The sequence below is a fragment of the Zonotrichia albicollis genome, chromosome 4, assembly GCF_047830755.1.
Source record: "Zonotrichia albicollis isolate bZonAlb1 chromosome 4, bZonAlb1.hap1, whole genome shotgun sequence".
Lineage (NCBI taxonomy): Eukaryota > Metazoa > Chordata > Aves > Passeriformes > Passerellidae > Zonotrichia > Zonotrichia albicollis.
Genome location: NC_133822.1, coordinates 729,944 through 749,493, shown reverse-complemented (window position 1 = coordinate 749,493; position 19,550 = coordinate 729,944). Strand labels below are relative to the sequence as shown.

At 62.7% G+C, this 19,550-nt stretch overlaps 1 protein-coding gene across 6 annotated transcripts in view; it reads left to right on the top strand.

Moving 5' to 3' along the window:
* Window positions 1–17,244, top strand: part of SBF1 (SET binding factor 1) — a 70,530-nt gene extending 53,286 nt beyond the window's left edge. For 2 of the 6 annotated variants that reach the window (XM_074540289.1, XM_074540288.1), the window contains 22 exons: window positions 157–230; window positions 317–512; window positions 1,185–1,312; window positions 1,756–1,931; window positions 3,307–3,446; window positions 3,742–3,949; window positions 5,523–5,719; window positions 6,461–6,598; window positions 7,731–7,826; window positions 8,142–8,219; window positions 8,753–8,937; window positions 9,414–9,590; window positions 10,053–10,154; window positions 10,226–10,411; window positions 10,607–10,733; window positions 10,809–10,939; window positions 11,402–11,635; window positions 11,729–11,839; window positions 12,168–12,379; window positions 12,507–12,594; window positions 13,056–13,187; window positions 13,298–17,244. In XM_074540289.1, coding sequence (XP_074396390.1) covers window positions 157–230; window positions 317–512; window positions 1,185–1,312; window positions 1,756–1,931; window positions 3,307–3,446; window positions 3,742–3,949; window positions 5,523–5,719; window positions 6,461–6,598; window positions 7,731–7,826; window positions 8,142–8,219; window positions 8,753–8,937; window positions 9,414–9,590; window positions 10,053–10,154; window positions 10,226–10,411; window positions 10,607–10,733; window positions 10,809–10,939; window positions 11,402–11,635; window positions 11,729–11,839; window positions 12,168–12,379; window positions 12,507–12,594; window positions 13,056–13,187; window positions 13,298–13,396 — 3,215 coding nt within the window. In that variant the 3' untranslated portion in view covers window positions 13,397–17,244. The remainder of the gene's footprint in view (window positions 1–156; window positions 231–316; window positions 513–1,184; window positions 1,313–1,755; window positions 1,932–3,306; window positions 3,447–3,741; window positions 3,950–5,522; window positions 5,720–6,460; window positions 6,599–7,730; window positions 7,827–8,141; window positions 8,220–8,752; window positions 8,938–9,413; window positions 9,591–10,052; window positions 10,155–10,225; window positions 10,412–10,606; window positions 10,734–10,808; window positions 10,940–11,401; window positions 11,636–11,728; window positions 11,840–12,167; window positions 12,380–12,506; window positions 12,595–13,055; window positions 13,188–13,297) is intronic. The other 4 variants (XM_074540293.1, XM_074540290.1, XM_074540291.1 and 1 more) reach the window with 2 other exon arrangements.
* The last annotated feature ends 2,306 nt before the right edge of the window (window positions 17,245–19,550 follow it).

The following is a 19,550-nucleotide window of genomic DNA, read 5'->3' as shown; positions in this document are numbered from 1 at the left end:
CAGGGCAGGATGGAATTCGGGCAGGGCAGGATGGAATTCAGGCAGGGCAGGGTGGGATTTGGGCAGGGACAGGATGGGATTCAGGCAGGACAGGGTGGGATTCAGGCAGGACAGGGTGGGATTCGGGCAGGGCAGGACTCACCTGCTGTCCCACAGACATCGTGCAGATGCACATCGAGACCCTGGACGCCGTGCACAGGGAGAGCAAGAGGCTTCCTCCCATCCAGAAGGTAGGGATGCCCTGCTGGGCTGGGGGCAGAGCTGGGGGGGGCTGTGAGACCCTTCCCCGGGCCTGAGCCCCCCGTTGTTCCCCCAGCCAAAGCTGCTGCGGCCCAACCTGCTGCTGGGGGAGGAGTGTGTGATGGAGGGGCTCCGCGTGTACCTGATGCCCGACGGGCGCGAGGAGGGCGCCGGGGGCAGCATCGGGGGGCCCCCCCTGCTCCCCGCAGAGGGAGCCGTGTTCCTCACCACCTACAGGATCATCTTCAAGGGAACCCCCACCGACCCCCTGGGTGAGGGGCTGCGGCCTTGGGAGAGGGGGGGGTCCCTGGGGGCAGGGGAGAGGGTTGGGGATCCCTGGGGATCAGGGGGATGGTTGGGGAGGAGGGAGCTGGTCAGTGATCCCTGCAGGTCAAGGGCTTGGTTGGTCAGGGATCCCTGGGGAGCAGGGTTGGGGATCCCTGGGAATCAGGGTTGGTGATCCCTGACGAGCAGGGGTTGGTTGGTCAGTGGTCCCTGGGGAGCAGGGGTTGGTTGGTCAGTGATCCCTGGGGAGCAGGGGTTGGTTGGTCAGTGGTCCTTGGGGAGCAGGGGTTGGTTGGTCAGTGATCCCTGGGGAGCAGGGGTTGGTGATCCCTGAGGAGCAGGGGTTGGTTGGTCAGTGATCCCTGGGGAGCAGGGCCTGGTCAGTGATCCCTGAGGAGCAGGGGTTGATTGGTCAGTGATCCCTGGGGAGCAGGGCCTGGTCAGTGGTCCCTGGGGAGCAGGGGTTGGTTGGTCAGTGATCCCTGGGGAGCAGGGCCTGGTCAGTGGTCCCTGGGGAGCAGGGGTTGGTTGTTTCTGGCTGCTGTGTCCCACAGACCCATGTCTGTGGTGGGACAGACACCAGGGGTGGCCTGGGGTGGCCTGGCTCTGCCTGGGGCCGGGGCAGGGATGGAACTGACCCCTTCCTGTCCTGTATCCAGTGGGGGAGCAGGTGGTGATCCGGTCCTTCCCCATCGCCTCGCTGACCAAAGAGAAGAAGATCAGTATCCAGGCCCAGGCGGATCAGTTCATCCAGGAGGGATTGCAGCTGCGCTCCTGCACATTCCAGGTGGGACCCCGTGCTGGGAGAGAGCTCAGGGACACCCAGGAGCAGGAGTGGGGACTCCAGCAGGAAAGGGAATGGGACAGGGGAAGGGGAATGGGGCAGGGGAAAGGGAATGGGACAGGGGAAGGGGAATGGGGCAGGGGAAGGGGAATGGGGCAGGGGAATGGGGCAGGGGAAGGGGAATGGGAATGGGGCAGGGGAAAGGGAATGGGACAGGGGAAAGGGAGTGGGGCAGGGGAAAGGGAATGGGGCAGGGGAAGGGGAATGGGGCAGGGGAAAGGGAATGGGACAGAGGAAAAGCAATAAGAATGCAGGGAGAGGCAGGGCAGCCTCTCAGTCCAGCCTGTGCCCTGGGTGCTCCTGGGTGGATCCAAGCCCTGCCCTGCTCCATGGGAAGGGCTGTCCCTGGCCTGACCCCCTGTCACCCCCCACGTGTGCCTCCCCAGCTGCTGAAGATCGCCTTTGACGAGGAGGTGGCCTCGGACAGCGCCGAGATCTTCCGGAAGCACCTGCACAAGCTGCGCTACCCCCAGCACGTGCGCGGCACCTTCGCCTTCACCGTGGGCCAGTCCCCCAAGCAGGCCATGCAGCCCAAGGCCAAGGAGAAGAACCCCTCACTCAGGTACCTGTGCCAGGAGGGGGGATCACACCTGGGTGTGCCTCATCCTCTGGGACTCCCCCTCCTGTCCCTGCTCCGGCAGAGCCACCAGGGAGGGGACACGAGGAGCTGAGCCCTCCCTGCTCAGACCCATCCTGGTGCAGGGTTTGTGTCACTGGAGATCAGAGAATCCTTGGGCTTGGGAAAGCCCTGTGGGACAATGACTGCGGCCATTCCCAGCACTGCCCGTGTCCCCAGGTGCCACATCCCCACAGCGCTTAAACCCCCCCAGGGATGGGGACCCCACCCCTGTGCCAGGGCTGCACAGCCCTTCCCAGGAGGAATTTCCCCAAAATCCCCCTGAGGTTCCTCTGTCCTGTCCCTCTGCTCCTGTCCCTGTTCCCTGGAGCACAGCCCGACCCCCCGGCTGTGCCCTCCTGGCAGGGAGCTGTGGAGCCCAAAGAGCTGCAGGTGTCCCCTGTCCTGCAGTGTCCCCTGTCCTGCAGTGTCCCCAGCCCCACAGTCACACTGGGAAGAACAGGTCACACTGGGAGTTTGTTGCAGTGACATCCCCTGCCTGAGGAGGTGTCCCACAGGAGGGGTTCCAGTGGCCTGGGTGGCCCAAGGACACAGTGCTGCAGTGCTGGGTGATCTGGGGACATGGCCCTGCAGTGCTGGGTGACTCAGGCACATTGTCCTGCTGTGCTGGGTGACTTGGGGACACATTATTCCTGCCCTGGGTGACTCGAGGACACTGATTTTGCACAGGGTGTCTCAGGAATGCAGTGCTGGGTGACTTGGGGATGCAGTGCTGCAGTGCTCGGTGACTTGAGGACATGGTCCTACAGCACTGGGTGACTCAGGGACATTTTCCTGCAGCATTGGGTGACTTGGTAACACAGTCCTTCAGTGCTGAATGACTGGGTAGCATTGTCCTGCAGTGCTGGGTGACTTGGGGACATGATCCTGCAGCACTGGCTGCAGCCCTGAGCCCAGGCTTGGCTGGCAGTGGCCCTGCCATGGATCCCCTGGTACCTGTGGTGGATCCCCAGGTCCCTGCTATGGATTCCATGACACCAGTAGATCCTCTTGTCCCTGTGCTGGATCCCCTTGTCCCTGTGCTGGATCCCTGTCCCTTGCTGTGATTCGGAGCCCTCCTCCCCTGGGATGAGCCAGAGCTCAGCCTGTGGCAGCTCTGATCCAGAGCCTGGGGCACAGCCCTATCCCACCTCCCCACCTCCCCAAATCCCTTGGGAATGGCAGCAGCCGTGGCTCCTGCAGGGCCAAGGTGCTGGCAGGTGACAGGTCCGTCCCCTCCCGTGTGACAGTGGCTGTCCAGGCTGAGGGCTGCTCCTGCCTCTGGCTGCTGGGTGACAGCGTTGTCCCTCTGTGTGCCCAGGACGCTGTCCAAGAACCTGGTGAAGAACGCCAAGAGGACGATCGGCCGGCAGTACGTGACCCGCAAGAAGTACACGCCTCCAGCCTGGGAGCAGCGGGGCAGCCAGCACTTCCCCGAGGACAACGAGGACGAGATCTCAGGTTGGGAATGTCCCTGGGGAGGCAGGGAGCAGTGGCACCTGGGAGAAGTCCCAGTGTCCCTGTGGTGAGAGCAGGGTGGGAGAATCTCCTGGTTCCCAATGCTGTCCCAGCCCTTGGCTGCTGGTGGCAGAGAGCCCAGCACGGAGAGATGTCTTGGGCTGGCTGGAGAATGTCCTGGGGCTGACGGGTGACAGCAGCAGGGTGGGACATTGCTCCAAGCCATCCATCTCCTGCTGCTGCTCTGGGACACCGTGTGTGTGCGCCGAGGTGTCGCAGCCCCGCCGTGTCCCCGCAGTGTCCGAGGAGCTGGACAGGAGCACCCTGACGCCCAGCAGCACCATGAGGCCGTCGGAGAAGATGACCATGACGCACGTGGTGGAGCGCGCCTGCTGCCGGGACTACCAGCGCCTGGGGCTGGGCACGCTGAGCAGCAGCCTGACCCGCTCCAAGAACGAGCCCTTCCGCATCTCCACCGTCAACCGCATGTACGCCATCTGCCGCAGGTGAGCCGCCGGGGCACGGATCCATCCCTGCCCACCCCTGCCCGTCCCAGCTGATCCCTTCTGCTGGCACCGGGACACCCAGAGCCACCGGGATCAATAAACTGGTGCCAGCATGGCCTTGTCCTCGGCCAACCCAATCCCAGCCTGCAGCGCCCCACAACTTTCTCAGCCAACGTTCATTGGTTCTGAGTTGCCCAATGCTCGTCATTAATCGCTGTTCTGCCCTCTATTGATTATTGATTTCTCACTTCTCATGGTTAGTGTGAATTTTCCAGTGTTTTTGTCCTGTTTTTCCCACATGGGAAGTTTCCAGCACTGAGACTGAGGTGTCTTTTGTTAGTGTTTCCTTTGTCTTCATTTACTTCATTGTGTCCTTGGATGACCATGAGTCCTGGTCACTCCATTGTGTCCTTGGAGGGCCATGAGTCCTGGTCATTCCATTGTGTCCTTGGATGACCATGAGTCCTGGTCACTCCATTGTGTCCTTGGATGACCATGAGTCCTGGTCATTCTAATGTGTCCTTGGATGACCATGAGTCTTGGTCACTCCATCGTGTCCTTGGATGACCATGAATCCTGGTCACTCCATTGTGTCCTTGGGTGACCATGAGTCCTGGTCACTCCATCGTGTCCTTGGATGACCATGAATCCTGGTCACTCCATCATGTCCTTGGATGACCATGAGTCCTGGTCACCCCATTGTGTCCTTGGATGACCATGAGTCCTGGTCACCCCATTGTGTCCTTGGATGACCATGAATCCTGGTCACCCCATTGTGTCCTTGGAGGGCCATGAATCCTGGTCACTCCATTGTGTCCTTGGATGACCATGAGTCCTGGTCACTCCATTGTGTCCTTGGATGACCATGAGTCCTGGTCACTCCATCGTGTCCTTGGGTGACCATGAGTCCTGGTCACCCCATTGTGTCCTTGATGACCATGAGTCCTGGTCACCCCATTGTGTCCTTGGATGACCATGAGTCCTGGTCACTCCATTGTGTCCTTGGATGACCATGAGTCCTGGTCATTCTAATGTGTCCTTGGATGACCATGAGTCCTGGTCATTCTAATGTGTCCTTGGATGACCATGAGTCTTGGTCACTCCATTGTGTCCTTGGATGACCATGAGTCCTGGTCACTCCATTGTGTCCTTGATGACCATGAATTTTGCACACCCCATTGTGTCCTTGGATGACCATGAGTCCTGGTCACTCCATTGTGTCCTTGGATGACCATGAGTCCTGGTCACCCCATTGTGTCCTTGATGACCATGAGTCCTGGTCACTCCATCGTGTCCTTGAATGACCATGAATCCTGGTCACCCCATTGTGTCCTTGAATGACCATGAATTCTGGCTCCCAGGTGTCCAGCCTTTAACTCTCTCGGGCTTTGTTGAGTGCAGCTTGTCAGGGTTGGTTTTACCCAACTCAGAGCTGTGATTTAATGATCCGAGGAGCAGTCAGGAGTGTGGGGAAGGGTGATCTGTGCTGGCTCCAAGTGGAGCTCAGGATTAATGAAAGCCCTGAGGGAGCCAGCTCAGGAGAGCCGTGCCATGCCGGGCTTTGTGTCCCCAGCTACCCCGGGCTGCTGATCGTGCCGCAGAGCATCCAGGACAACACCATCCAGCGGATCTCGCGCTGCTACCGCCAGAGCCGCTTCCCCGTGGTGTGCTGGAGGAACTCCCGCACCAAGGCCGTGCTCCTGCGCTCCGGGGGCCTCCACGGCAAGGGCGTCGTCGGCCTCTTCAAATCCCAGAACGCCCCGACCCCAGGTGACCCTCCCAGCCTGGCTGGAACGGGGGGCTGGGGCTGTGGGATCGCCCCTGGCTCCGGGCTGTGACACCCAGGGGTCCCCTGGCTCAGGGTGGTGACACTCAGGGTTCTCCTGGGTCGAGGTGATGACATTCAGAGGTCCCCTGGCTCCGGGCTGTGACACTCAGGGGTCCCCTGGCTCAGGGTGGTGACACCCAGGGGTCCCCTGGCTCAGGGTGGTGACACCCAGGGGTCCCCTGGCTCCGGGCTGTGACACCCAGAGGTCCCCTGGCTCAGGGTGGTGACACTCAGGGGTCCCTTGGCTCTGGGCTGTGACACCCAGAGGTCCCCTGGCTCAGGGTGGTGACACTCAGGGGTCCCCTGGCTCCGGGCGGTGACACTCAGGGGTCCCCTGGTTCTGGGTGGTGACACTCAGGGGTCTACCTGGCTTGAGGCAGTTTTACCTGGGGGTCTGCAGCATCCAGGCAGTGACACTTTGGGAGTGACACTTTGGGGTCTCCAGCTCTGTGTGGTGTGTTTGGGAGTCCCCTGGCTCTGGGAGGTGGCACTCAGGGGACTCCCCAGTTCTGGGAGGTGACACTCAGGTGTCTCCCTGGCTTGGTGCAGATACCTGGGGGTGTCCCCAGCTCCAGGCAGTGACACTCTGGGGTCTCCCAGCTCTGGGTGGTTGCCCTCAGAGGTCTCCTGGTTCTGGGCAGTGACAATCCGAGGGTATGCAGGTGACACTGGTGTCCCTGCAGGCCCCTCGCAGGCAGACTCCACGAGCCTGGAGCAGGAGAAGTACCTGCAGGCCGTCATCAATTCCATGCCCCACTACTCGGACGCCGGCGGGCGCAACACCCTCAGCGGCTTCACCTCGGCTCACATGAGCAGTGCAGGTGAGGGGGGCACAGGGGAGGGGGACGGGGGGCTCCTGCCAGCCCTGGCTCCTGCTCTGCATCCCAAGGGAGCTGCTCTCCCACATGCCAGGAGGCAGCGCTGCCTCTCCAGAGCTCCCAGCTCCAGCTGGGTCTGCCTGGCTGCAGGTGGGGATGGGCTTTGGGACATCTGGTGTCCCTGGAGCTGGGAGCCCTGGGGGTTTTGGGAAGCCCAGCATCCCTGGAGCACTGGGAGCCAAAGCCTGTGCTGGGATCTGGGCACTTTCCGGGGCCAGTGGGGACAGACCCTTCCCACCAGGACCTCAGCACTGCGTGTCCCCCATGCGTGGTGCTGGGGTCGGTCTGGGGACCCCTGGTAAGTCTGTGCCCAGCTGTCCCTTCCCAGCCAGACCTTCCCAACTGTCCCATCCCAGCTGGCCCTTCCTGCAGGGCAGAGTTCCATCCTGCCCTGCCACTTTCTGGTGCCATCCGTGCTGTCCCAGTGCCATCCGTGCTGTCCCAGTGCCATCCGTGCTGTCCCAGTGCCATCCATCCTGTCCCAGTGCCATCCATGCTGTCCCAGTGCCATCCATGCTGTCCCATCATCCCACCCATCATCACTGTGGACACATCAGGGGCTGGGGGCTCTGGGGAGCCCAGGGGGGCTCCGTGATCCTGAAGAGAAGAGAGAACTTCCCAGCAGCCCCTCCGAGGCCTTTCCCCAGTGCAGGGGCTCAGCCTGGCTCTGAGGCTGGCACGGGTGACCTGGCAGGGCTGGCACAGGGTGACCCCACCCTGTGGGTGGGCTGGGGGCCGAGTCCCCTCCTCCAGGGCTGCCCCAGGCACTGGTTTTCCGTGGCTCCAGCTGGATGGTACTTCCCCTGCTGGCTCTGCATCCTGGGGCTCCGCTTGCTGCTGCTTCCTCCCTGCCCTGCCTGGCTCCAGCAGGGCCTCGGGAGCTGGGCAGGGCCTCGGGAGCCGGGCAGGGCCTCGGGAGCCGGGCAGGGCCTCGGGAGCTGGGCAGGGCCTTGGGAGCTGGGCAGGGCCTCGGGAGCTGGGCAGGGCCTCGGGAGCCGGGCAGGGCCTCGGGAGCCGGGCAGGGCCTCGGGAGCTGGGCAGGGCCTCGGGAGCTGACCTTCTCTTGGTGCTGCAGATTTCTCCGACAAGAGGCAGCAGCCTAAGCTGGGATCGCTCATGAAGCAGGTGATGGGAGGGAAGGACGAAGGGCCTGGGACTTTGAGCCGCGGAGGTGAGGACGGGACGGGGGCGCTGCCTGGGGGCCTCACCGAGACCCCCAGCCCCGGGCAGCTCTCGTAGAGTAGATGCTTCTCTGGGGGGAGCAGGTGATCCCCTGGGGAGAGCAGGTGATTCCTTGGGAAGAGCAGCTGATCCCCTGGGCAAGAGCAGGTGATCCCTTGGGAAGAGCAGATGCTCCCCTGAGCCGCAGCCACAGGGAGGGAGGGAGGGAGGGCTCTCCCCCAGCCCCGGTGCCATCACCTCCATCCCATTGCCTGTCTGTGGCTCCGTGTCCCTTGCTGAGGTCACTTTCATCCTGTGCCCCCAGGGCTGGGTCACAGAGCCAGGGTCATCACCCTGTCCTCCCCCAAGTGCGCGTCGCCGAAGGGCCGCGAGACGCCCCGAGGTACGGACGCGCCCGAGCCGGCGGGGTGTGACTGACCACTGTGACTGACCACTGTGACTGACCCCACTCACCCAGCCACCCACTCACGCCCTGCCCCTCACACTAATGCCCAGTAACCCCAGTAACCCCCCGAGCCCCCCTACTCCAGGTGTGCCGCGGGCACGGTAAGTACCGGGCAGCCTCGCCAGGTTTGCTTTGGGCTCCTGGGCTCTGCGGTGCGGGGCGGTGGTGCCAGGGCAGGGTGCAGCTGGTGGCAGGGCTGTGGCACAGCGGGCAGGGCTGTGGTGCAGGTGGCAGGTCCCGGTGACGCTGGAGAGGGGTGTGACAGTGCCAGTGACCAGCCACGGAGCCAACGGGCAGGAATTCCTGCAGCACCCAGAGGGAGAAGGAGCCAAAGCAAACCTGGTGCCCAGCACCTCCCTGGCATGTGCCCCCCGGGCCGGGCTGCGGGGACAGCTCGGCCCCCGGCTGGGGACGTGGGGCTGTGCAGCCCCCGAGCCCCGGCCCCGTCCTGACCCGCCCCGGTCCCGCAGGGAAGTGGGGCAGCATCCGGGCCAGCGGCCGCATGAGCAGCTACGCCCTGAACGTGGAGATCGGGTCCCGGCTGGCCGGCAAGGACCTGCTGGGGACACAGCACAACGGCACCCCCGCCGAGCCCTCCTTCCTGCGGCAGCACCGCGCCTCGCTCTACATCATCGGCGACAAGTCCCAGCTGAAGGTGACACCGCCACTGCGGGAGGGACGGGGCTGGGAACGGCCTGGAGCCCCAGCAGGGCTGGGGGAGCTGGGCAGGGGCTGAGCCTGGAGCAGAGGAGGCTCAGGGGCCCTGGTGGCTCTGCACAAGTCCCTGCCAGGAGGGCACAGCCAGGGAACAGGGACAGGAGCAGAGGGAGCAGCCTCAGGCTGGGCATGGGGAGGTGAGGTTGGACAGCAGCAGGAATTTCCCCATGGAAAGGGGTCAGGCCTTGGCAAGGGCTGCCCTGGGAGTTTTTGAGCCCCCATCCCTGCAGGGATTTCAGAGCTGTGTGGATGTTGCACTTGGGGACAGGGTCAGTGGTGGCCTTGGCAGTGCTGGGGAACAGTTGGGCTCCACGGTCTCCGAGGGCCTTTCCAATGCAGAGAATTCCCTGCCCCCGAGGGTGGCAGTGGCTCAGGCCAGCCCAGGGCAGCCCAGGCCGTGCTGTCCCCCTGCAGGGTGTGAAGCCAGACCCGCTGCAGCACTGGGAGGTGGTGCCCATCGAGGTGTTCGACGTGCGCCAGGTCAAGGCCAGCTTCAAGAAGCTGATGAAGGCCTGCGTGCCCGGCTGCCCCTCCAGCGACCCCAGCGTGGCCTACCTGCGCTCCCTGGAGGACTCGGAGTGGCTGTCCCAGGTCAGTCACACCCACAGACAGGGCCCTCCCCTCCCCTGGGGGCTCTGGGTGGGATGGGCTCCAGTGCCCTGTGCAGAGCAGCACCCTGGGGACACGCAGGGGGGTGTGAGGGACCAGGGTGGCACAGTCCAGAGCTCAGCTCCATGATGCTGGGCAGAGCTGCCAGCCAGGAATGCCAGGCAGGACCCACGGGATGCTCCAGAGGGGCTGGACAGGGCAGTGCCAGGATGAGCCAGGGCAGTGACTCAGGGGGATTGGTCCAATGTGGAGGCATGGGAGGGGTCCCACTCTGGAGGGGGTGAGGGTCCCGTCCCTGCTGCTGCTGCCGTGTCCAAGCCCCTGTAGGTGGTGGTGGCCCCTGTGACCCCCGAGTGTGGCCTCGCTCCGGAGAAGGGGACACTGCCCCCACACCCAGCCCAGGAGCTCCCTGCGCCCTCCTCACTCCTGGGCCTGCCCCGGCAGATCCACAAGATCCTGCAGATCTCGGTGCTGGTGGTGGAGCTGCTGGACACGGGCTCGTCCGTGCTGGTCAGTCTGGAGGACGGCTGGGACATCACCACGCAGGTGAGGGCGCGGCGCTGCCCGGGGCGGCCCCGGCCGTGCCCCGCAGCCCCTGGAGCTCCCCGTCCCCGCAGGTGGTGTCCCTGGTGCAGCTCCTGTCCGACCCCTACTACCGGACGCTGGAGGGCTTCCGGCTGCTGGTGGAGAAGGAGTGGCTCTCCTTCGGCCACCGCTTCAGCCACCGCGGCGCCCAGACCCTGGCGGGCCAGAGCAGCGGCTTCGCCCCCATCTTCCTGCAGTTCCTGGACTGTGTGCACCAGGTGAGCCCGGGCACCTGGGCCATGGGGGAACCCCCGAGTGCCCCCGAGTCTGCGAGTGTCCAGTGGGAACCCCAGCACCCCGAGGGGACCCCTCAGTGCCTGCTGGAACCCCCAGGTGTCCCCTGGGGCAGGCGGGAGGGCCCAGCCCAGCCCAGCCTGTGTGCCTGATCCCAGCCATCCCGGGCTCTCCCACAGATCCACCTGCAGTTCCCCATGGAGTTTGAGTTCAGCCAGTACTACCTGAAGTTCCTCAGCTACCACTACATTTCCAACCGCTTCCGGACATTCCTGCTGGACTCGGACTACGAGCGCATCGAGCTGGGTGAGCGCGGCGTGCGGGGCCAGGGATGGCTCCTGCCCCTGCCCCCGTCACACCCGCTGTCCCCTCTGTCCCCAGGGCTCCTGTACGAGGAGAAGGGCGAGCGGAAGGGCCAGCAGGTCTCCAAATCCATCTGGGATTACATCGACCGCCTCAACAAGAAAGCTCCCATCTTCTTCAACTACCTGTACGCACCTGAGGACGGCGAGGTGAGATCCCGGGATCCCCCCTGCAGGAGCAGCTGGAGCTGGGATTTGTCCCCTGGGCAGGGACCCCAGAGCCCCTGCAGTGCCACCCTGCCATGGCAGGGACACCTCCCACTGTGCCAGGCTGCTCCAGCCCCAGTGCCCAGCCTGGCCTTGGGCACTGCAGGGATCAGGGGCAGCCCCAGCTGCTCTGGCAATGCCAGCCCAGGCAGGAATTGCTCATTGCCAAGATGCCACCCATGGCTGCCCTCTGGCAGTGGGAGCCATTCCCTGGGTGCTGTCCCTGCAGGCCTTGTCCCCAGTCCCCCTGCAGGCCCTGCCAGGGGCTCTCAGCTCTCCCTGGATCCTTCTCTCCACACTGGACACTCCCAGCTCTCCATGTGGACACGCTGTCCCCCTGTTCTGGCCAGCAATGTCCACCCTGGCCCCGCTGCCCTTCCTGAGCCTCCCCCACCCCTCCCGCAGGTGCTGAGGCCGTACAGCAACATCTCCAACCTGAAGGTGTGGGATTATTACACGGAGGAGACGCTGTCCGAGGGCCCCCCGTACGACTGGGAGCTGGCGCAGGGGCAGCCGGAGCCGGCGGAGGAGCCGGATCGCCAGGACACGGCGGCCCCGCAGAGCAAGCGCCGCATCATCTGGCCCTGCTACGACAACCGCAGCCGCGTGGAGCCCGACGCCATCTCCAAACTGCTCGAGGTGGGCATCCTGCCCCGGGGATGGCACCCGGCAGAGCCCTGGCACAGGTTTGTACCCTCCGGGGCTGATGCTGGAATCCATCCCTTCCCACAGGAGTTGCAGAACCTGGAGATGGAGCTGGGGCAGGTCCCGGAGCGCTGGAAGGACACGTGGGACAAGGTGAAAGCGTCCCAGCGCACGGAGGGGCGGCAGGAGGGCAACAGGGTAGGTGGCAGGGGGTGCCAGGGCTGTGCCAGGCACTGTCACAGGATGTGACAGGGTGTGACAGTGTGTGCCAGGGTGTGGGTGTAGCTGTGGCGAGGGCTGTGATGGGGCTGTGATGGTGTGACAGGGCGTGGCAGTGGCTGTGACAGAGGTGTGACAGGGCGTGGCAGGCTGTGCTGCTTCTGGCTGCTGCTGCTGCTGGTTGTGGTGGTTGTGGTGATGCTGCTGCTGCTGCTGCTGCTGCTGCTGCTGGTTGTGGTGGTTGTGGTGATGCTGCTGCTGCTGCTGGAGCTCAGCCCCAGCCCCCCTCACTGTCGCTGTCCCGCAGACCCCCAGCTCCCTGCTGATGTCATCGGGGCTGTCCCACCAGCGGCGCTCGCTGGGCGTGTACCTGCAGGAGAGCGGGGTGGGCTCCACGCTCAACCTCAGCCTGGACAGCGACACCAGCAGCACCTCCACCCCGTCCAGCGGGAAGCCGGGCGGCCGCCGCAGCACCTCCACCCTCTACAGCCAGTTCCAGATGTCCGAGAGCGAGAACAGGCAGGCGGGGCTGGGCATGGGCTGGCACTGGTGGCAGCAGGAGGGGGATCCCTCCCGGGGGGCAGGATGTGGGTCCTGGTGGGTTTCCATCCCTGACCCCGCTGTTCCACCCCTTCCTGCCCTGCAGATCCTACGAGGGGTCTCTGTACAAGAAAGGCGCCTTCATGAAACCCTGGAAGTCTCGGTGGTTTGTGCTGGATAAAACCAAACATCAGGTACCGGGTGGGGCCCGGGGTCTGTCCTGTCCCTCTGTCCCATCCCATCCCATCCCATCCCATCCCATCCCATCCCCATCCCATCCCCATCCCATCCCCATCCCATCCCATCCCATCCCCTGTCCCATCCCATCCCATCCCATCCCATCCCATCCCATCCCATCCCATCCCATCCCATCCCCATCCCATCCCATCCCATCCCATCCCCTGTCCCATCCCATCCCATCCCATCCCATCCCCTGTCCCATCCCATCCCATCCCATCCCATCCCATCCATCCATCCCATCCCATCCCATCCCCATCCCATCCCATCCCATCCCATCCCATCCCATCCCATCCCATCCCATCCCATCCCATCCCATCCCCATCCCATCCCATCCCCATCCCATCCCATCCCATCCCATCCCATCCCATCCCATCCCATCCCATCCCTGCCTGCCCTGAGCGCGGCTCTCCCACAGCTGCGGTACTACGACAGCCGGATGGACACGGAGTGCAAGGGCGTCATTGACCTGGCCGAGGTGGAGTCCATCACCCCGGGGACTCCCACCATGGGGGCCCCCAAGACGGTGGATGAGAAAGCTTTCTTCGACGTGAGTGTCCCCAGGGGCTGGCCCTGGGCAGCTCCTGTCACTCCGGGCTCCGGCCGCGGCCCCGGAGCTGTCCCGGTACCGCCCTCAGCCCCTGCTCTCTCTGCCCGCAGCTGAAGACGACGAAACGAGTTTACAATTTCTGCGCCCAGGACGTGCAGCTGGCCCAGCAGTGGATCGACCGCATCCAGAGCTGCCTGTCGGACGCGTGAGCCCGGCTCAGCGGAGCCGCAATTCCAGGCACGGCTGCCGGGCCCGCAGCGGGAGCAGAGGCAGCGCCAGGCTCGAGGCCGAGCCCGGGACTGAGGGAGAGGAGGAGCGGCCCTTCCTCCCGGCCACCGGGCAGGACGGGCGTGTCCGGGCAGGGGTGGCACAGGGAGGGATTCCTCGCGTTGAAGCGGGCGGGGGCCCGTCCCGCCCCCGGCCCCGTCTGAGCCGTGTCGTGACCCCGTGTCCTCCGTGTGCCCCAGCCCCGCTCCAGCTCCCCGGGCAGGGGATCCTGCACCCCACACCCCCACCCCACACTGCGGGGGGAGGCGGAGCTGCCCCCTCGTCCTGCCCCTCGTCCTGCCCCCCTGCATGTGTGCCAGCGCCGCCGGAACCTGCCCTGCCCCTCTCGGCCTGGGAGCGAGTCCTGGGCTCCGCTCCCGTCCTGCTGGAGCCGGGCCCTGCAGCTCAGGGGATGGCACCGGGGACAGCCCTGCAGCTCAGGGGATGATGGCACCGGGGACAGCCCTGCAGCTCAGGGGATGACGGCACCGGGGACAGCCCTGCAGCTCAGGGGATGGCACAGGGGACAGCCCTGCAGCTCAGGGGGTGATGGCACTGGGGACAGCCCTGCAGCTCAGGGGGTGATGGCACAGGGGACAGCCCTGCAGCTCAGGGGATGATGGCACAGGGGACAGCACAGAGCACCGGGACCATCCCGTCTCTGTCCCAGCTGTGCACAGGAACGGGAGTGCTGGGAATGTTGGGATGCTGCAGTGCTGGCTCCGTGTCCCTGTGGCCACGCTGCACCCCGCGGGCAGGAGGCTCCTCGGGCTGTGGGCAGGGGGTCCCTGTCCCGCTGGGCTCCCTGTCCTGGCTGGGGCAGTCTCTACCTCCAGGCCGGCTGTCCCAAGGGCACATTCCCTGTGGGAGGTGCCAAATGCTGCGGCCTCCTGGGTGCCCCTGTGTGCCCTCCCGGGATGAGGGTCCCCTCTGGCTGAAGGCACGCAGGGCTGGGCAGGGGCCCTGCAAGTGCCACCTGGTCCCTGCAGGGTCCCCTTTGCACAGGTCACATCCCCATCCCCCCCCCCCCCCACGGGTGCCCCCTTTGTGCTCTGCCTGTGCCCAGCCCGGGGGAGCAGCTCCTGTCCCGCTGTCCCTGTCCCGCTGTCCCAGCCCCGCTGTCCCCGTCCCCGCTGTCCCCCCCCTGCTGCCCCTCAGTGCTGGGGGTGGCTCTCGGTACCGAATTGGCTCCTGCAGCCCCCGCACTGGTGTGAACTGGGGGTTCGGCGTGGGGGGACCCCGGAGGGCACCGTGGGGTCACTGCGGCCCCACTGCTGCCCGGGACCCCCCAGCACCCCCAGGACTGACCCCCCCAGCTCCGCCAGCCCCTCCACCCGTCTTGTTTTTAAAGTCCAGCGTTTTATTTCAGTGCAGAGCTCTTTGTACAGTCGCCCCGTTCCTCTGTACCATCCTGGCTGTGCAGGTGTAACACGGAGGTTTTGTAACTTACCTGAGCAGTTGTAGATTATTGAAGTTTCTGTACATTGTGTCAAACATGCAGAGTCCTTGTATTGTATTTGTGCCTAGAGGAAAAGGTTATTCTATAAAGAGAAAACTAACGGAATTTAATAAAAAAATTAATATGAGAGACGCTCCTTTTGCCTTGCTGAGCACAGGGAGGGCAGAGCCTGGGGCCAGCCCAGGACAGCTCCTGTCACAGGGCAGAGCTCCTGGGGGATCTGGCACAGGAACCTTTGCACCACTCTGGATCCGCTCTGTCCCTGCCGCCCCTGCTGCACCATTCCAACCCCACAGGAACAGAGGGAGCGGCCTCAGGCTGGGCCAGGGCAGAGCAGGGTGGGCACAGCAGGAATTTCCCCATGGAAAGGGGGTCAGGCCTTGGCAGGGGCTGCCCTGGGAGGTTTGGAGCCCCCATCCCTGGAGGTGTCCCAGGAACTCCTGGAGGTGGCACTCAGGGCTCTGGGCTGGGCACAGGTGCGGGTCGGGCACAGCTGGCACTGGCAGGGCTTTTCCAGCCTTGGGGATTCCATGATTCCATCAGGGTCCAGCCCCACTCCTGGCCCCGACCACCCCTGAGCCCCTCGGGACCCTTGGCGTGTCCTGCAGGATGGAGGAACCCAGCACTGGCACGTGAATTTTGAGCTTTTATTGATAGTTGGAATTTACAGCCTAAAACTGACAACATAGAGAGATGCAGACTTTTTTTCCTTTTTCTTATTTTCTTTTTTTTTGTTTCTTTTTTGGTCGCTTTTTTACAAAAAAAAAAAAAAAAACCAAAAAAAAACCAAAAGAAAAACCAAACCAAAATAACCAAAAAAGCCACCAGCATCAGATTTACAATATAAAAGTTTTGACAGTAGAGAGACTAAAGTACATCTGGAATTACTCAGAAAAATAAACAGGGAAAAGGCAGTAATTTCAAATTTGTCCCTCATATTTACACATAATACACAGACATTGCTTACAAAGACCCGGATCCCAGTTTAAGGGCAGTTGGCATCGTGAGAAGGCTCCCCCGGCATCGCATTCGTGCCCGCCCGGAGCGGATCCCGGGGTCTCCCCGCGGCCCCTCCGTGGTTTTATTGCTTTGCGGGGCCGGTGGTTGTGGAGAAAGGCATCGAGTCCGCCCCGCCCGCCGGGACAGCCCAGCCCTCCCTCGGGACTCGGCCCCGGTGCCAGCGCACATTGCCAGGGACAGCACGGGACAGCACGGCGGGATCTGGGGACAGCGGGAGGAGGAGGAGGAGCGGAGCGACGCCGAAATTCAGGGCTCGGCCTGGGGACCCCCTGCAACCTTCCCAAATCCACGAACCCCCCCCACCCCCGCGGCAGCAGCGCCTCCCCCTGCCCGGGCTGTTGGGGTGATGGGATCTCCTGTGCTCAGGGAAGGCTCCAGCTCCCATCCCACAGCCTGGGATCAGCTCTGCCTCAGCCGGGACGTGGAGATGGCAGAGGGGCCATTCCCAAGGCCTTTTCCCAAATGAGCCAAGGCTGGGAGCCAGGCACGGCCTGGGATGGGCACGGAGCCCCCGGGGTGGGCACGGAGCCCCCGGGGTGGGCACAGATGCCAGGCAGAATCCGCTCCCTCAGGAGAGGCCCTGCCAGCCCCAGGCACTGCTGCGGTCCCAGAACCTCCTGCTCTCCTGGAGATCCGGGATTATTCCCAACAAACAGCCTGGCTGGGGTCACTCAGATCAGCCTGGGGCTCCGGGGTGTCCCGGGGGATGAATCCATGGTTTGTGCTAACAGTCACAGAGCCAATGCTCCCAGCCAGCCCCTGCAAGGGAAAGCCCTGGAAAAGCCCTGGAAAAGCAGCTCCAGAGGCTCCAACTCAACTGCAAACATGGAATGCTCCGAGTGCGGATGGACGGAGGAGGCCGGGCGGGATCTGCTGGAGCAAATTCACCAGGGAAAACCACCAGGAACCCCTGGGGAAGGGGATGAGCCAGCTGGGATCCCAGGACTCGGGAGGGATAAAGGAAAGGTTTGGAAAATGTCACATCAAGGAGAATGCCTGGAAAACTCCACATTTCCACCCAAATTCCCCTCAACTGCCGCCGCAGCCGGGTCAGACATGGAAGGCAAAGACAGAAACAAGGAAAAGGGAAAATCCAGGGACACCCTGGGACGGCTCCAGCCTGGAACAGCCTCTCCCACACGGAGAAAATGGAACAGGGATAAAATCAAGGGAAGGAGCTGCTCCATTCTCAGCCCTGGGACCCCTGGAATTCCCAGCCCTGGGACTGGGATTGGATTGATTTGTACTGACGCCGGAGCCCATTGGGAAGGTGCAAATCTCCTGCTCCAGGAGATCCCAGCAAAGCCAAAAGCTCTGGGAAAAACGGGATTCGGGTGAGTTTAGAAATCTCTGCAATAAATTTTTATAAATATTCCCTATTTACAGCAAACACTGGGAATGGGAGCGTGGGGAGGGAAGGAGGAGCCAGGGACACGCTCAGAGCAGCTCCTGCCTGTCCCCAGTGTCCCCTCTGCCCTCATCCCATGGATCCATCCCCTCTGGAATGTTCCTGCCTGTCCCCAAGGCTGGGGGAGAAACCAACCTTCCCTGAAATCCCCAGGATTTCCATCCCAAGGTCTCTCCTCATCACTCTCATGCTGCCACCCTTGAGTCACAGCCTCAGCCCAATGGGAAACCACAGGGAAGGTTCTGGCTCCCTTGGGAACGGGGGTGGGGGGTCAGGTCCTGCTCCTAAATCAGCCATAAATCCATAAATCCATAAATCCATAAATTCATAAATCCAGGACGTCCGGCTGCTCTGGCAGCGCCTCCTTTGATCCCAAACAGGAAAAGGGAGATCCCAGCCAGGGAATTCCCAATCCCAGCCAGGGAATTCCCAATTGCAGCCCGTCCCTCTGTGCCCAGCTCCGGGGTTAAGGCTGGATCCCAGCACCGGAGCGTTCCCGGTGTTTGCCACCATCGGCTGCCAGGGGACACAAGGACGATTCTAAGAGGGAAAAGCTCACCGGGGAATTCTCTGGGACTGTCTGGCACAAAACCCCTTTCCATTCCACAAACCCCAGACCCAGCAGGGGAATGTTTATATTCCAAGGGGGGGAATATTTACAGGTCCGGGAAGTTTTCATTTAAATTCCATTAAATAATAAAATATTTGGGATTAAACACTAATTCCATTCCATCAGAAAATCAGGAATAATCCTTTCTTTCTGGTGCTCTTAGCCCAGTTTCTGTCCTACTCGGAGACAGCTCTGATGCCCAGGCTGGAGTCTGGGATCCACTGACTGGGACACTGGGATGCACTGACTGGGACACTGGGATGGGCTCACTGGGACACTGGGATGCACTGACTGGGACACTGGGATGCACCAAGTGGGATAAGGAGCTGTGAGGTGCAGGGGGAAGAGCACAGGGAACAGAAATCCATTGTTGGAACTGGGATGGATTTAAGGCACTCGGAACAGTGGGAACTGGGAATGATTTTATCCATGGGCTCGAGCACAGGACATGCTCCTCTGTTTCCTGTGATCTGGGATGGAACAGCACTGGATCCGAGCTGGAATGGGAAGAGGTGGCTCCTTCCAGAGTAAATCCAAGGCTTTGGATTGCTTTGGAACCAGTGTGGTCACTGCCGTGCCTGGAACAGCTCCCAGATCCAAGGGGCCTCAGAGCTGGAAGGGTCTGAGGGAGCTGAACCTTTTTTGGGAAAGCTGCAGCAGGTCTGGAGGGATGGGAACTGCAGGGATGGGAACTGCAGGGATGTGATGAGTACACAGGAATTAACTGCAAATTAACAGGATCCAGGGAAAAGGGAAGGGAAGGGAAGGGAAGGGAAGGGAAGGGAAGGGAAGGGAAGGGAAGGGAAGGGAAGGGAAGGGAAGGGAAGGGAAGGGAAGGGAAGGGAAGGGAAGGGAAGGGAAGGGAAGGGAAGGGAAGGGAAGGGAAGGGAAGGGAAGGGAAGGGAAGGGAAGGGAAGGGAAGGGAAGGGAAGGGAAGGGAAGGGGATTTTCCCACATTTTCCAGATTCTGCCATGGCCAATCAGACACAGACTGGAGTTCGCACATTGCTGGGACCACAGAGAGGAGCAGGGAAAGAGCTGAAGTGTCCATGCAAAGTCACTGCCAGGAGTGGAGCTGAGGAGCAGGGAATGGCTGCAGGGAGCAGGGAATGCACGAGGGCCAGGGAACAGCTGCAAGGAGCACGAGCCAGATGTGAGGATCAGGGAACTGCAAGGAACAAAGGACGACTCCACGGAGCAGAGATGACTCCAGGGAGGCAGGAATTCACAGCAGGACATGGAAGGCACACACGGAGCACGGAACGAGGGAGCTCCAGGCCCAGCTCCGGGCTCTGGGGCGGAGCAGCCAGAATTCCCCGTCACAATCCCAGCGCCCCAGGGCCACTCGAGGTTCTCCAGCAGCAGCTGGGGAAAGAGGAGAGTGGGAGAAGCATTTCCATGGAGAGAAGAACGTTTGCTGTGCCTGTGGATCCTCGTGTTTGGATCCATGAGATCCAGCCAAGTGCCCTCACTGCAAAAGCACCAAACCACAGGGGAATCCCTACAGCATTCCCAGAATTCCTACAGAGTTCTGCAAAACTACCTCTGAGCATCAAAATTACAGGAGAAAGGATTTATCCCTCGTTTCCACCTGTCCAA